This window comes from Eubalaena glacialis, chromosome 6, assembly GCF_028564815.1.
Source record: "Eubalaena glacialis isolate mEubGla1 chromosome 6, mEubGla1.1.hap2.+ XY, whole genome shotgun sequence".
Taxonomy (NCBI): domain Eukaryota; kingdom Metazoa; phylum Chordata; class Mammalia; order Artiodactyla; family Balaenidae; genus Eubalaena; species Eubalaena glacialis.
In genome coordinates this window covers 83,370,612-83,384,881 of record NC_083721.1, presented here as the reverse complement: position 1 = coordinate 83,384,881, position 14,270 = coordinate 83,370,612, and the positions used below count along the sequence as shown (strand labels likewise).

The 14,270-nt window shown below is 40.6% G+C and overlaps 1 protein-coding gene across 2 annotated transcripts in view; it reads right to left on the bottom strand.

Annotated features, from left to right (window-relative positions):
- Window positions 1-9,879: 9,879 nt before the first annotated feature.
- EHHADH (enoyl-CoA hydratase and 3-hydroxyacyl CoA dehydrogenase) overlaps window positions 9,880-14,270 on the bottom strand; it is a 49,755-nt gene continuing 45,364 nt past the window's right edge. The window contains exon 8 of one of the 2 annotated variants that reach the window (XM_061194390.1): window positions 9,880-12,877. In XM_061194390.1, the coding sequence (XP_061050373.1) occupies window positions 11,616-12,877 (1,262 nt within the window). In that variant the 3' untranslated portion in view covers window positions 9,880-11,615. The remainder of the gene's footprint in view (window positions 12,878-14,270) is intronic. The other variant, XM_061194391.1, reaches the window with a different exon arrangement.

The window sequence follows — 14,270 nt, the reverse complement described above, 5'->3', positions numbered from 1 at the left end:
AGACAAAAGAAGAGGTTTAAAGACTATGCCCTGGGACCTTCCAACATTTATTGGTGAGGAAGGAAGAGAACCAGCAGTGGAAACTAAGAAGGAGGCTGGTGAGGCGGAGGAAATCAAGAGAGGTGGTACCCTTGGATCAGATGAAGCAAGCTTTTTAAGGAAAAGGGAATGATTGATGAATCAAGTAGGATGAAAACCAGGAATTGACCATCAGATTCAGCAGTAAAAGAGCCACTGGTGACCTTGACAAAGGCATTATTTGTGGGGTGATGGGAATACAAGTCCGATTGAAATAGGTTCAAGAGAGAATGAGAGGGAAGCAATGGGAAACAGAATAATCAGTATGGATGTTTGCTATGAAGGAAAGAAGTGAAAAGCGCTGGTAGCTGGAATGGGAGACAAGATCAAGACTTTTTGAGAGAGAAGTTTTTCTTTTTTTAATTTATTTTTGGCTACGTTGGGTCTTCGTTGCTGCCCTCGGGCTTTCTCTAGTTGTGGCGAGCAGGGGCTACTCTTCGTTGCGGTGCCTGGGCTTCTCATTGCAGTGGCTTCTCTTGTTGCAGAGCATGGGCTCTAGGCATGCGGGCTTCAGTAGTTGCGGCGTGTGGGCTCAGTAGTTGTGGTTCGCGGGCTCTAGAGCGCAGGCTCAGTAGTTGTGGCGCACAGGCTTAGTTGCTCCGAGGCATATGGGATCTTCCCGGACCAGGGCTCGAACCCATGTCCCCTGCATTGGCAGGCGGATTCTTAACCACTGCGCCACCAGGGAAGCCGAGAAATTTTTTCTAAACAAGATTTTTTATAAGATGGAAGACATTACACAGTGTTTACATGCTGGCTGGAAAGAAGCCATACAAAGAGGGGAGTTGATGAAGCAGAAGGAAGAGGAGAGGCTTGCTAGGGTGGTGCATTTGAGTAGGTGAAAGGGGATGGTATCACAGCATAGTGGAGGAGTTGGGGGTTGAAAGGCACACAGATAGTTGGTTCACAGAAATAGGAGGGACAGCAGGATATATGAGCTCAGATGCAGGGGAGTGGATAGATGTGTTGGTGGGTACTTGTGGCAGTTCTCTTCTGATTGCTTCTATTTTTTCTGTAAAGGAAGCAAGGGCATCAGCAGAGAAAGGGGACAGAGAAGGAGGCGATGGAATTCAGGAAAAGAAGGGGTATGAAATAGTCATGGAGAAGAGTGGGGAAAAGAATGACCTGGGGAAGTGTTTTGTATAATAATAGTATAACCTCCTTGAGGTTAGTGGGCTTTAATTGTTTAGTGACCACTGCCTTCACAGAATTCCAGTAGTAGTATTCTACATTATTCATTTGGCACATAACACATGTTACATCCTGTTTTCATTTATCTGTTTTTGAGAGTCCTACCTCTCTTTTTTTTCTAATTATACCTCACATGTTTCCAAAAAGGGGCTGAGACAATTTACATACAATAAAGAATTATTTAAAATTACATAAATGAGGGCTTCAGAAAAAAAAAAAAAAAGTGTGGGCCAGTGCTGCTGACTATGTGGGGTGGTCTATTTCTCAGGTGCAATGTTATCAAGTCCACAGGGTTAATATACGAAACCCACATCCTCCAATCTGGCCTCTACCAATAAGAAAGGTGGTATTTGGCCCCCACAATTACTTTTTATTTTATTTCTCGATTATTCAGAAGCTGGCTGGTGAAGCCACTCATTGGAGACTCCCTTGAAAGACTTTAAGAATTTAGGCCACAAAGACGAAGGAATGTTCAGAGAACATTAAAGAATAGAGATTTTGCTGATGGAAATCGTGAATTCTAGAGGACTCAAGGGAAGAATTTAGAAAGCTGAGGAAGACAAGGCATCAGATTAGAAGATATACAGAGCTGTATAGGGATGAGAGTCCAGGGGATGAGGGGTGGCTGGGAGTTTGGGGCTTCTTGTAGTGAATGACCAAAGCAGGGACAAGGTGTGAGGAGAGTGATATGGAAGGTCTACAAGGCAGAAGCTGTGTATTGGATGCTGTGGTGCACGGTCCAGGTCCCCCCTTTCAGTACCAAGGCACTTATTCCCTCAGCTGCTGGGAGAAGCCAAGGACCTGAGTTCCCCCAAGGATATTCACCTTGGCTGAAGGTAGATGCCTTGTCCAAGGCCATGCCTCCCTCCCTGGGGGCAACCCACACCCAAAAAGGTGAAAGTACAAAGGCCCAACCCCCTTCCCTCAATTCAGGACATCTCTGAAGGGCTGTCTGAGCCTCAGAGATCCCCAAAGATCTGCTGAAGCCTCTGCTGCATCTGCTTCATAGTTCAACTCCTCCTTCTGCTTGTTCGTGCTTTCTTCACTCCCTTACAGGTGTTATACCCAGGAGCACTCACCAGTAGACTTCCTGCATGGAAATCTCTCTTTCAGAATCTCTTTCCTGGGAAACTTGCTCTATGCCAATTGCTAACAGAAGTGGTCCTGGGAAGCAAAATCTGAAATGGGATTTTAGAGCTGGATTATAAACCAGCCAACTGGCAATGAAAACGTCATCTGGTGGTAAGTGGAGTATTGAAAGCGCCTAGCATGCTGTAACTGCACAAAAGTTAAAACTTTCATCAGTGGAGAAGTTGGGATGGGATATCCACAGAAGGTAATGAGGGCATTTTTCAGGCATTTAAGAGGTTACAGAAAGTTGTAATGGATTCAGAGGACTGTTGCTGGGGACTATTCCTGTCCTGGAGAAATATAATAAAAGGTGTGAAGGTGATTAACTACCAATCTAAGACAAACTGTGAATGTCAGAGGGCTTCCCTGGAAGCGTATAAGACAGACTTATCTCCTGTAGTCACAGGACAGAAAAAGCAGAGGTCAGGCCCAGGATTTAATTATGAGGGAAATGGAGTTTCAGAGAAGGGTGAATTCTCATGGCAATTCTGCTTTGCCAAGGTTAAGACCTTGATTGAGAAGAAATGGGACCCTGCGACTGGCAATGGGGACATCTGGGTCAGTGAATTTGAAAATATCAAATTCTGAGTTCCCCTGAATACTTTGGGCCTGCAGAGGAGGCTGGCCCCTCCTTCCTAAAGACTTGTGCTTCACCCTTGCTCAAAGACAATTCAGGGGCTTCTGTTATGCAAGACACATACTCAGCTCATGAAATAACTCCCCTCCTGGGCATCAGAACAATAACTAGAGTTAAGTCACAAAATAACCCATTTAGGGGAGTGTTAAGACTAAGGGAAGAAAGGGTTTATATCCTCAAGGAGGTATAGGATCCAGCCAAGAGGTGTTGGCAGAAGCTGGGAGAGTATGTTTGGGAGTGGATCCTGAGGGGGTTGGATCAAGAGGGGCAGAACATGAACTTTGGTAGAGTGAGTTTACTGATGTGGAAACCTTTTCCATGATACAGGATTTAATGCCCAGGCAGGCTCTAGGACACACATTACTAACACAGTGCTAGGTTGGCTCTTGGAGGCTTGGAGAAAGTGATGGCACACACGTGGTGAAGTAGATATGCTGAACTGCCATGGCAGGTGGTGGAAGAAGGGAAAAAAAGACTCAGAGAGGTGGCTTGAGTGGGCAGTGGCAATGGCTTGGGTGGTTGGTCAGGGACCAGAAGGAGAAATATTGGAAGATAGGAGACAGCAAAAACTGGGGAATTGAGGGATGCACTGATGGGAGTGGATACAAAGTGTGAAGAGCTGTGCATGACATGTTAATTCCATCCAGGAAACATCTACCACAGAAGATGAATTAAACAACCAAGTAGACAGAGTGACCAGGCTAGCGGACATCAACCGGCCACTATCATTACCCACATTAGTGCTACTGGCACAAGTGGCCCATGACAGAGAAGGCTTGGTTGTAGGGATGAAGCTATGCATGAGCCCAACAGAATGGATGCCCACTCATCAGGGCTGATCTAATTGCTGAATGTACAACTTGCCTCAGATGCAAGTTGTCATGGCGAGACCAACCAACCACTTGGTGGTAAGCCAACTACATGGATACTCTTTAGTCAGCAGGTCAGTGATTCATCTTGACTGGAATTGACACATATTCTATGTGTGGGTTTTCCTTTCCTGACTGCAGGGCTTCATTTTCCAAGGACTTCAAGAGGATCTGAGCCAGTAAAATAAGAACTCACATAATATTGCATCAGACCAAAGGACACGCTTTAAAACAAAGGTGATACAGAGGTAGGCATATGACCATGGATTCCCTGTTGTGATCAGATACTACACCACCCAGAAGCTACTAGCCTTCCTAATAGAATAATGGAATATCTCTTAGAAGGTATTACTGAGGTTCCAGCTTGGAGATTATATCCTGTGAGGATAGGGTACCATCCTCCAGGATGCAGTTCACATCCTGAATCAATAACTGTTATATGGTGCTATGTCCCTAACAGGTAAAATACAAGGTTATAGGAACCAAAGACTGAAAGTAGAAGTGGCCCCATTTACCATCACAGCCAGTGACCCACTTGGAGAGCTTTGTTTCCTGTACCAGAAATTAACACCCTGAGATCTAGAAAACATGGTTCCTAGAAGGGAAATGCTTCTGCCAGAAACACAGTAAGATCATTTTAAAACTATATGTGCCCATTCAGTCACTCCTGGCTTTTTGTGTCAAGGAAAGGAGTCCCCCCACTGGCTGGGTATTTGACCCCAATCACAGGAGGAGGCAGGACTATAGATAGAACATCAGCAGGGCTACAGAGAAAACTTGCCCAACATAATTAGCAAGCTCGATCTTAGAATAGCATCCTAGATTCATCAAACAGAGAATGCACATTCTTTTCTAGCACACACAGCTGTTTATAAAAACTGATAACAGGGGCTTCCCTGGTGGCGCAGTGGTTGAGAATCTGCCTGCCAATGCAGGGGACACGGGTTCGAGCCCTGGTCTGGGAAGATCCCACATGCCGCGGAGCAGCTGGACCCGTGAGCCACAATTACTGAGCCTGCGCGTCTGGAGCCTGTGCTCTGCCAACAGGAGAGGCCGCGATAGTGAGAGGCCCGCGCACCGCGATGAAGAGTGGCCCCCGCTTGCCACAACTAGAGAAAGCCCTCGCACAGAAACGAAGACCCAACACAGCCATAAATAAATAAATAAATAAATAAATAAATAAAAATTAAAAACTCCTCACCGCATCTCAGTGTTCACAGGATAAAATCCAAAACACTTAGAATAACATTCAAAACAATTTAAAAAAAAAAAAAAAAAAACTGATAACATGTGAAATCAAAAGAAGTCTATTACACAAATACAAAAGAGTTGATAGCATATGGATCAATGGTTTCCAAACATCTTTGATCATGTACCTGCAGTGTTGCAGTTTCCCTGGGAAGCCGACTCTGAGATGGAGATGAGTGTGCAGATTGTTTAGGGAGGGCTCTTGGGATTAACACCTGTGAAGGAGAAGGGAGGAAGCAGGAATGAGCAGAGAGAGAAGTTCAGCTGCAACTGGATACCAACGAAGGCCCCAGCCCAATGTCCTTGGGAGCTCTCGAGCTATGTCAGCCCTTCAGAGTTGGGGCAAGAAGATCAGGTGCTTACACTCCTGCGTTGAGCAATCATTGAATACAAGCTATTTTTTTAAATTAATTTTTATTGGAGTATAGTTGCTTTACAATGTTGTGTGAGTTTCTACTGCACAGCAAAGTGAATCAGCTATATGGATATATATATTCCCCTCTTTTTTGGATTTCCTTCCCACTTAGGTCACCGCAGAGCATTGAGTAAAGTACCCTGTGCTATACAGTAGGTTCTCATTAGTTATCTATTTTATACATAGTATTAATAGTGTATATATGTCAATCCCAGTCTCTCAATTCATGCCCCCCAACAAGCTATTTTTGGAAGAAGTTGTGACCTTGAGCAAGGCAATCCTGAAAGAAGGCCATTTTCTGGTAACACTCCTACCAACTCGGAGAATAAAATTTTCATTCCTAAAAGAGGATCTGGGTAGCACATCACATAAATTTTGAGTATACATCTCTAATACATAATAATAGGATGTTTATAAATTATATACTTTTACTATTATATTGACATATATGTACATTTTAAACACAATAACATAGAAGTTTATAAAGAATGAGATTGTGATGAAATAAACAATGTATTAAAACATTTTGCATAGGTGATGGCTTCATACTGCTATTCACTAATATAAGACACAATACACACTTAGGGCAGGCAGGCTTCATCATGAATGGTAGGTTGTAAGTCAATATTTCTAATAATCTTCTTGATAATTTCAATTTTTTGGCCAACTTCTTACCTGATCTGACTCCTTTGCTCGCATTATTTGTGTTATCTTCAACTGTTCTTTCTTTCAAAGATTATTTTTAAGGGTGCTTTCTTTGAAGGAATCTTTTGTGAAGGTTAATTTAGTTAAATTAAATAATTTAGTCTAAATATCCACTTAGCCCAGCAGACATAATTTGCAATATTTCTCCATATGCTGAAAGCAAATGTAAGAGGGAGGATGCCACTGTCCACCTCTCTACATTTTGGAACTCGCCCTCTTCCCTCACGACGCTCCGTTCCTGACATGTGGCTGTCTGAGACACAACCTGGTGAGGACAGCAGTGTTCTTAGCTACATGAAATATTAATAAAGATTAATCTCTTATTTTTTAGACAAAAATAAGTAACAAGAGTAGTTCTAAATATTTTCTGTCTGCACCTCTATGGATCATCTTTCACACCATCTTCAGTAGAGGCACCCCATTTTAGAGATCTCTGATCTAGTGAGCAGGTTTGTGCACCCCAGATCCAGCGCCTCCCTTTTGGTCAGTGCTGAGAAATATTGCTTCTTGAATTACTCCTCTTTCCATCTTTCCTTCTGATAGCACATACTTTGTTAGTGTTTTTATCTCTAATCGGGTAGGAGTCAATTTGAGGTTTAAGTAGGCCTGTGAGACTGTTTCCTACTAAGTTGATGTAATCCTTTCTGCTATCCCATTGTCCTTGTGGTCTAGTTTTTAAATTATGTTCAGGTTCTTGGTGGTGTCTCCATGAATTGCCTACAACAATTATATATGAAACATAACATACAAGTTTATTAGCAATTCAACATCAAGTTGAAAAACACATCACACTGGCAAAAAATCGTTTTTCTTAAAACAAGAAATTCTGTTTAATGAGATTAGATTCTCAAAGCTGCCTGTGTGTCAGAATGACCTATGGCACTGAGAAAAACAAAAACAAAAACAAAACAAAACAAACCCACTCATTCTTGGACCCCACCTGCATTACTTAGGGTCAGCTGTGAGGAATTAAAGAACTACAATAACAGGGTCTTACCCATGATGGGAGTTGATTTCTCTCTCACACAAATGACTGTTGGAAGGCAGAGTAGCAACTCTGCTCCATGAGGTCTTGGGGGACCAAGCTCTTTGCAGCCTTCCTTTCTGCTATCCCTAGGGAATTTTGTCCTTGTGGTCCAGTATAGTGGGTTGACCTCCAGCCTTCACATCTATGTTTCAGGCAGCAAGATGGAGAAAGGGGAAAAAAAAGAAACAGGAAAAGGATGCATATCATCTGATCCTTAAGGTAGTTTCCCAAAATCTGCCATGTGACACTGCCACTTACATCCTATTGTCTAGATCTCGGTCACATATTCACAACTGGATGCAAGAGAAGCTGACAATAATACTGTTTATTCTGAACAACCAAATACTCAGCTAAAAATTGAGAAGTTTATTGCTAGAGAAGAAGAGAAACTTTGGGAGACAGCCAACAGTCTCTGCCAAAACTTACAAATCAGCGACTCTTTAGGCCTTGGCGGTCTTCAGGAATCCAAGTGCACTTATGATTTGGTTGGAGAAGGTTTTGCTGTACCCCATCCTAAGGATCTCATATTATGTCCAGAATTAGCAACTGCTTCTGTGCTCTCTTAGAGAAGGTGGAAAGATGGGCACACGGTCGATTGCATCAGCTCTGTGCCTGTCATTTTATCAGATGCTTTCAGGCATCACTCAGCTAGGCTATTTTAGGTTTGGTGAAAGAGAACAAATAAATATTACAATTAAAATACCCTGGAATTCTTTTGACAAGAATTAAAAGCCCTGTTCATCTCTCTCACGTTCCTCTTTCTCAGGGTGCTAGAAAAAAAAATACTAAGAAGAACAGACAAGACATACAGTTGACCCTTGAACAAGGCTGGGGATAGGGGCATTGACACTTCTCCCAGTCTAAAAATCCACCTATAATTTATAGTGGGCCCTCCATATACACGGTTCCTCAGTATCTATGGTTCCTCCGTATCAGCAGATTCAATCAACTGTGGATGGTGTAGTACAAAAGTATTTACCATTGAAAAAAATCCATGTGTAACTGGACCTGCACAGTTCAAACCCGAGCTGTTCAAGGGTCAAATGTAATCTTTTCTAAAATTTGGTCCACTGGAGACACCAATCTAAATGGAGACTTTCCCTCTACTTTTGTCAACTTTGTTTAGAGAGATACTTACAGCAATAAAGAGAAGAAACTGTTTTGGGGCTTGAAACCTCTACACGGTGTGCCCTGGAAACAATACAGGGTGTTGCACAACTCCACAGGGTACTGTTCACATTATTTCTATGTGAATGGCAGCCCCTTGGAGCATGGTATAAATGGTGTCCCTCAGAGTTGTGTAATGTTGCTGTCCTGCAGGGAAGCAGTGTAACTTGTCTGTTAATCTTGAAATACACGTAAACTGGCAAAATAACCATGTGGCATTGACAGTACCAAGAAGAGTCAAAGACTATTCTGTTCTTGAAGAAAGCTGTTTTTAAACATAGTCCAGAGAACTTGATTTATATTAATTTCATCAATGGCTACCAAGAGGGTTCAGCTAATCTAGTGAATCTGCAATATTTCTGAATTTCTAGGTGTCTATTTTAAAGACAAGTGTAAGACCCTAGAAATTCCAGGTTTCTACAGTGCTGTGGAATATGATTTGCATGCACATTTCTGTCACATCATTAATCAGGGGAGTTTAGGATCCCTCACTTTCTTTCTTGTGAGCACACCTGTGCCTGCTGGAAATGAATAAGTAGATAGCAACCGCAGCTGCATGGTGGCTTTCCTGATTTAAGGAACATCATTAGTCTCGTCTTTAAAGCTGGAGTATTATGGAAAAGCTTCAAGGATGCCTCTAATATGTAGCTCTTGTCAGAGTCAATTACCATTAGAACACATTTTTAACATGTCATTTAGAAGGTGTTTTTTAAAAAAAAGATAGTTTTAAAATTATTAACAACAACAACAACAAAATAAGTCTTTAAGCAAGTGCATTTTCAATAATGGAATAGGATATCCTGGAAAGGTTTCTTCATATTAGCCACTGGTGTTTGTGGGACCCAACAGTTTGAATCAGTTTTGCCTCCTTTGACACAAAATAAGGATAATTGAACTCATGCTTCTTCTTCCCATTTTATATCAATATATAAAGTATTGGTCCTTAACATTTATTGGGTCATAGACATGTCAGAGAATACAATGTAAGATATGGCACCTTTTCTAAGCAATGCACTCAGATACATATACACAAATGTTAGCATAAAGTTTCAGGGATTATTGACTCAAAATCTATTCATAGACACTCTAGTTTCAAAACCCCAATCTAAAGGAGAATGTAGGATGAAAATAAGTTTTAAGAACTAAAACAAAAAAGAACTCAAAATCAAAATCTACTCAAGGTCTAAAGAAGAAAAAGTTGATGTGTGTATGAATTTGAAATAAGTTAACATTAATTTGAAACTAAGACACTTTGAAGACAGAGTTACTATTTTCAGGAATTTTTTTCTATTGATGTCTTTAATTTCAAGGACCAATTTATGTAAAATCCAACAATACACATCTCAAAAATTATTCTAAATTGAACTACAACTCAAAGCACACTCTAGAAGTTTTTTTGGTTTGTTTTATACAATGGAAAACTTGTGCTATATTTCTTCAAGATTTCTCTATCAGAACTTTTGGTAATTTTGTTTGGGTTCACTGGTGAAAATATTGTAAAAAAACAGTTCATTTACATCATCCTGAAGGACAATAACCTAAGCCCATTTGTTTACTTATTTATTAACTGTATTAAGATATATTTCACATACCATACAGTTCACACATTTAAGGTATACAAGTCAATGGTTTTTAGCAGATTTACAGAGTTATGCAACCATCACCACAATAATTTCAGAACATTTTCATCAACCCAGAAAGAAACCCTGTAGCCATTAGCAACCACTCCCTATTCCCCACTCCCAATCATTCCAGCCTTAGGCAAGCTGTAATCTGCTTTCTATCTCAATAGATTTGCCTATTTTTTCACTTAGCATAATATTTTCAAGGTTCATCATGTTGTAGCATGTATTAGCACTTCATTTCTTTTTATGACTAAATAATATCCTATTGTATGGCTATTCTACATTTTATTTATCCATTCATCAGTTGATGGACATTTGGGTTGTTTCCAATGTGGGGCTATTATGAATAATTCTGCTATAAACATTTGTGTACAAGTTTTTGTGTTGACTAGCCCCTCAACATTTAACCATATAAGGCAAAAAGTAAAAAGAGTTCTTATAACAAAATTACACAAAATTTGTTTTACAATAATTTTAGACTTGCTAAGATTTCATACACAACATCACAAAGGCATATCATGACCGGGAAATGCATCATGACTTTATCACAGAATTAGAGGAGGTTAGATCCCTGAGATCTCTTCTTACACTAAGTCAACAACTTAACTACTTTCCATTACTTCTGTTTGACTAGAAGAGTAAATAAAGACCAGGTTGTGGACATCCGGTGGTCTTGAGGAAATTATCATAAAATGTTAATGAGCCCCTTGCAAGCAGCAAGGACAACTGTGCACATGGGCCTTGGACAGACGTGTTATACTGAGCATGACTTGCCAAGCTACCCTGACCTCCCCATTCTGGTCTGAAGTATGTGGTTTCCTCACCAACTCCCAACTGTGTTTTGCCTAAACTTCAACACTGTTCTGCCGTTGATACTCTACCTCTGGCTACTGCCTCTGCCTTTCCCTGGGCAGCTTTCCGAGCTCACTCATAGAGACCCTCACTGCTGACTCTACCCTGCCAACCATCTTCACTCCACCTCTGAGACTCTGAAGTGAAATTTATCATAGGCTTCCTTGCTGGATTAGTGCCCCTCTGGACTCTAGGTCTGTCAAGTGCTGTGCAAGATGCTCAGGGGTGCATGATGAGTGTCTGTTGAATGAAGGGTCCATAAGATTTCCTATCAGTGCTACGTGTGTGAGGTTGAAAGGGCTCAAAATGAATTTATACATTTATCCGTGAATAATTAATGACATATTTCTCCAATGATCAAAGAACTTGGGAACCTCAACTTATTCCTGAGGCTCTTTCCTTAGTTATTATGGTGTTAACACAAGTTTATTCACTGAGATTGAAATAATTTATCTGATAGGGACAGATTCCCAGGCATAGGAAGCACATTCCTAAAGATCTGACCCATTAGAATCTTCATCAGACAGAAGACCCAAAGAAGAGTTTTAGCTGGTCAATTACTTCTTTCGCTTTCAGAGCAATCTTACTTTGGATCTTTGGATTTAGTTTCACTGAAATTCAGTGAGCATTACCTGATGCCAGCATGTGAGGCAAAACCTGAAAGGCTGAATCACAATTTACTGCTGGGGGGTCCTGCCAAGCTTTGCCACTCTTTCAGAGGAGGGTTTCCCTGGGAAGCCAGTTTTTTCAGATAGTCACAAGGCTCCAGTTGGGGAATATCAGGATTCTGCCTGTGATATTTCTGCAACTTCTCTACCACTGTGGGCAACCCAACTGTGGAAGCATAGAACATGGGCCCACCCCTGTGCCTTGGCCATCCATACCCGTGTAAATAGACAACATCAATGTGCTCTGGGGTAGCCGCTATCCCTTCTCCCAAGATGCGGAATGCTTCATTGATGAGTGAATATAAGCAGCGCTCGAGGATCTCATCCCGGCTAATGATACGTGGTTCAATATGATAGGTTTCTCTGTACTGTGTCAGAAATTTGGAAAGCCAGGGATTAGGTTTGTGAATCCTACCCAACGGCTTATCATAAAGGTACCAACCCTCACCTGTCTTCTGGCCAAATCGTCCTGATTCACAGAGCATATCAGGAATTGGGCAATATCTCCAGCTGCCTCGCTTTCGGGAAGGAGTTCCTGGAGGCAATGTAGGTCCAGTAAGACCTTGCCCTTTTCGGGATTTCCAACCGACATCCAACCCAGCAAGATCAGACACTCTAAAAGGTCCCATTTTGAAACCAAACTCTTCCAGCACCTGATCTATTTCCTCTGGTTTACTGCCTTCTTCCAATAAGAAATATGTCTGATTATAATAAGGCTTCAACATTCGATTCCCAACAAATCCAAAACAATTGCCTACAACTACTCCAATTTTTTTAATCTTTTTTGATAAATTCATAACAGTGGCAATGGTAGTGGGGGAAGAGTATCGGCTGGGAATAACCTCTAACAACTTCATGACGTGAGCTGGTGAGAAGAAGTGGGTGCCAATGACCAAGTGAGGACGATCACTGGAAGAAGCAATCTCATCAATGTCCAGGGCTGAAGTATTGGTGCACAAAAATGTTTCTGGCTTGCACACGGCTGACAGTTCAGCAAAGACCTGTTTCTTCAGGTTCCTTTCCTCAAATACTGCTTCAATGACTAAATCTACACCACTAAGCTCTTTCATAGATGTAGTTAACCTGGGTTTTGGTCCTGACCAAGGGTGGCCACTCTGCTGCATTTTGGACACTTCCTTTTGTAAGATGGAGGTTATTACCTTGTTTGCAGTCTCTAGCTGCTTCTTGTCTGATTCTACGGCAATCACAGGGATTTTGGCCATTGCAAAAGATATGGCAATGCCTCGGCCCATTGTTCCCAAGCCTGCAGATAAGAGTGAAGGAGAAAAAGAATGATTCAATGGTATTGGGAACTGCGAAATTACTCAGTGAATAGAAGCCTTCTGTGGAAACATGTCATTCAAAGATACAAATTCAAGGACTACAAATGGATTGAATACTAGTTAAGGCTAGGCACTGTATTAAGTGCTCCAGAAGGTATAACAGTAAGTAGGATTCACACACAAACACACACACACACACTATTAGAAATAATAAACAAGTTCGGCAAGGTAGCAGGATACAAGATCAATATACAAAAATCAATTTTATTTATATATACTAGCAATGAATAATCTGAATATGAAATTAAGAAAACAATTCCACTTATAACAGCATTAAAAAGAATAAAATACTTCAGAATAAATTTAAGGAAGAATTGTAAGACTCGTACACTAATAACCAAAGAACATTGTTGAAACAAATTAAATAAAACCTAAATAAATGGAAAGACATCCCATGTTCGTGGATCAGAAGACTTAATATTGTTAAGATGGCAATATTACCCAAATCAGTCTGCAGATCCAGTGCAATCACTATGAAAAATCCAACTGGTTTTTTTGCAAAAATTAACAAGCTGATCCTACAAGTCATATAGAAATACAAGAAATCCAGAATAACCAAAACAATATAGAAAAAAAAAAGAACAAACTCTTTCCAATTTCAAAACTTTTGACAAATCTACAGTATTCAAGACAGTGTGATACTGGAATAAGGATAGACATATAGATCAATGAGATAGAATTGAGAGTCCTGAAATAAACTCATACATTGATGGAAAATCAATTTTTGACAAGGGTGCCAATATAATCCAAAGGGGAAAGAATAGTCTTTTTCAACAAAGGTGCTGGGACAACTGATATCCACATGCAAAAGAATTTTGTTGAACTTCTACCTCACACCATATACAAAAGTAGATCAAAGTGGATCACTCAAAGTGGATCAAAGACCGAAGTAAGAGCTTAAACTGTAAAACTCTTATGAGTAAATCTTCATGACCTTGGATTAGGCAATAGTTTCTTAGAAATGACACCAAGAGCATAAGCAATAAAAGAAAAAAATAGATAAATTGGACATTATCAAAATTAAAAACTTTTGTGCTTTGAAGGACACAATAAAGAAAGTGAAAAAAACCCCATAGGAGAAAATATTTGCAAATCATATATCTGATAAGGTACTTGTATCAGAATATATAAAGAACTCTTAAACTCAACAATAAAAAGACAGCTCAATTTAAAATTAAGCAAAGGAATCTGCAGCAACATGAATGGACCTAGAGATTCTCATACTGAGTGAAGTAAGCCAGAGAAAGACAAATATCATATGATATCGCTTACATGTGGAATCTAAAAAGAGGGTACAAATGAACTTATCTACAA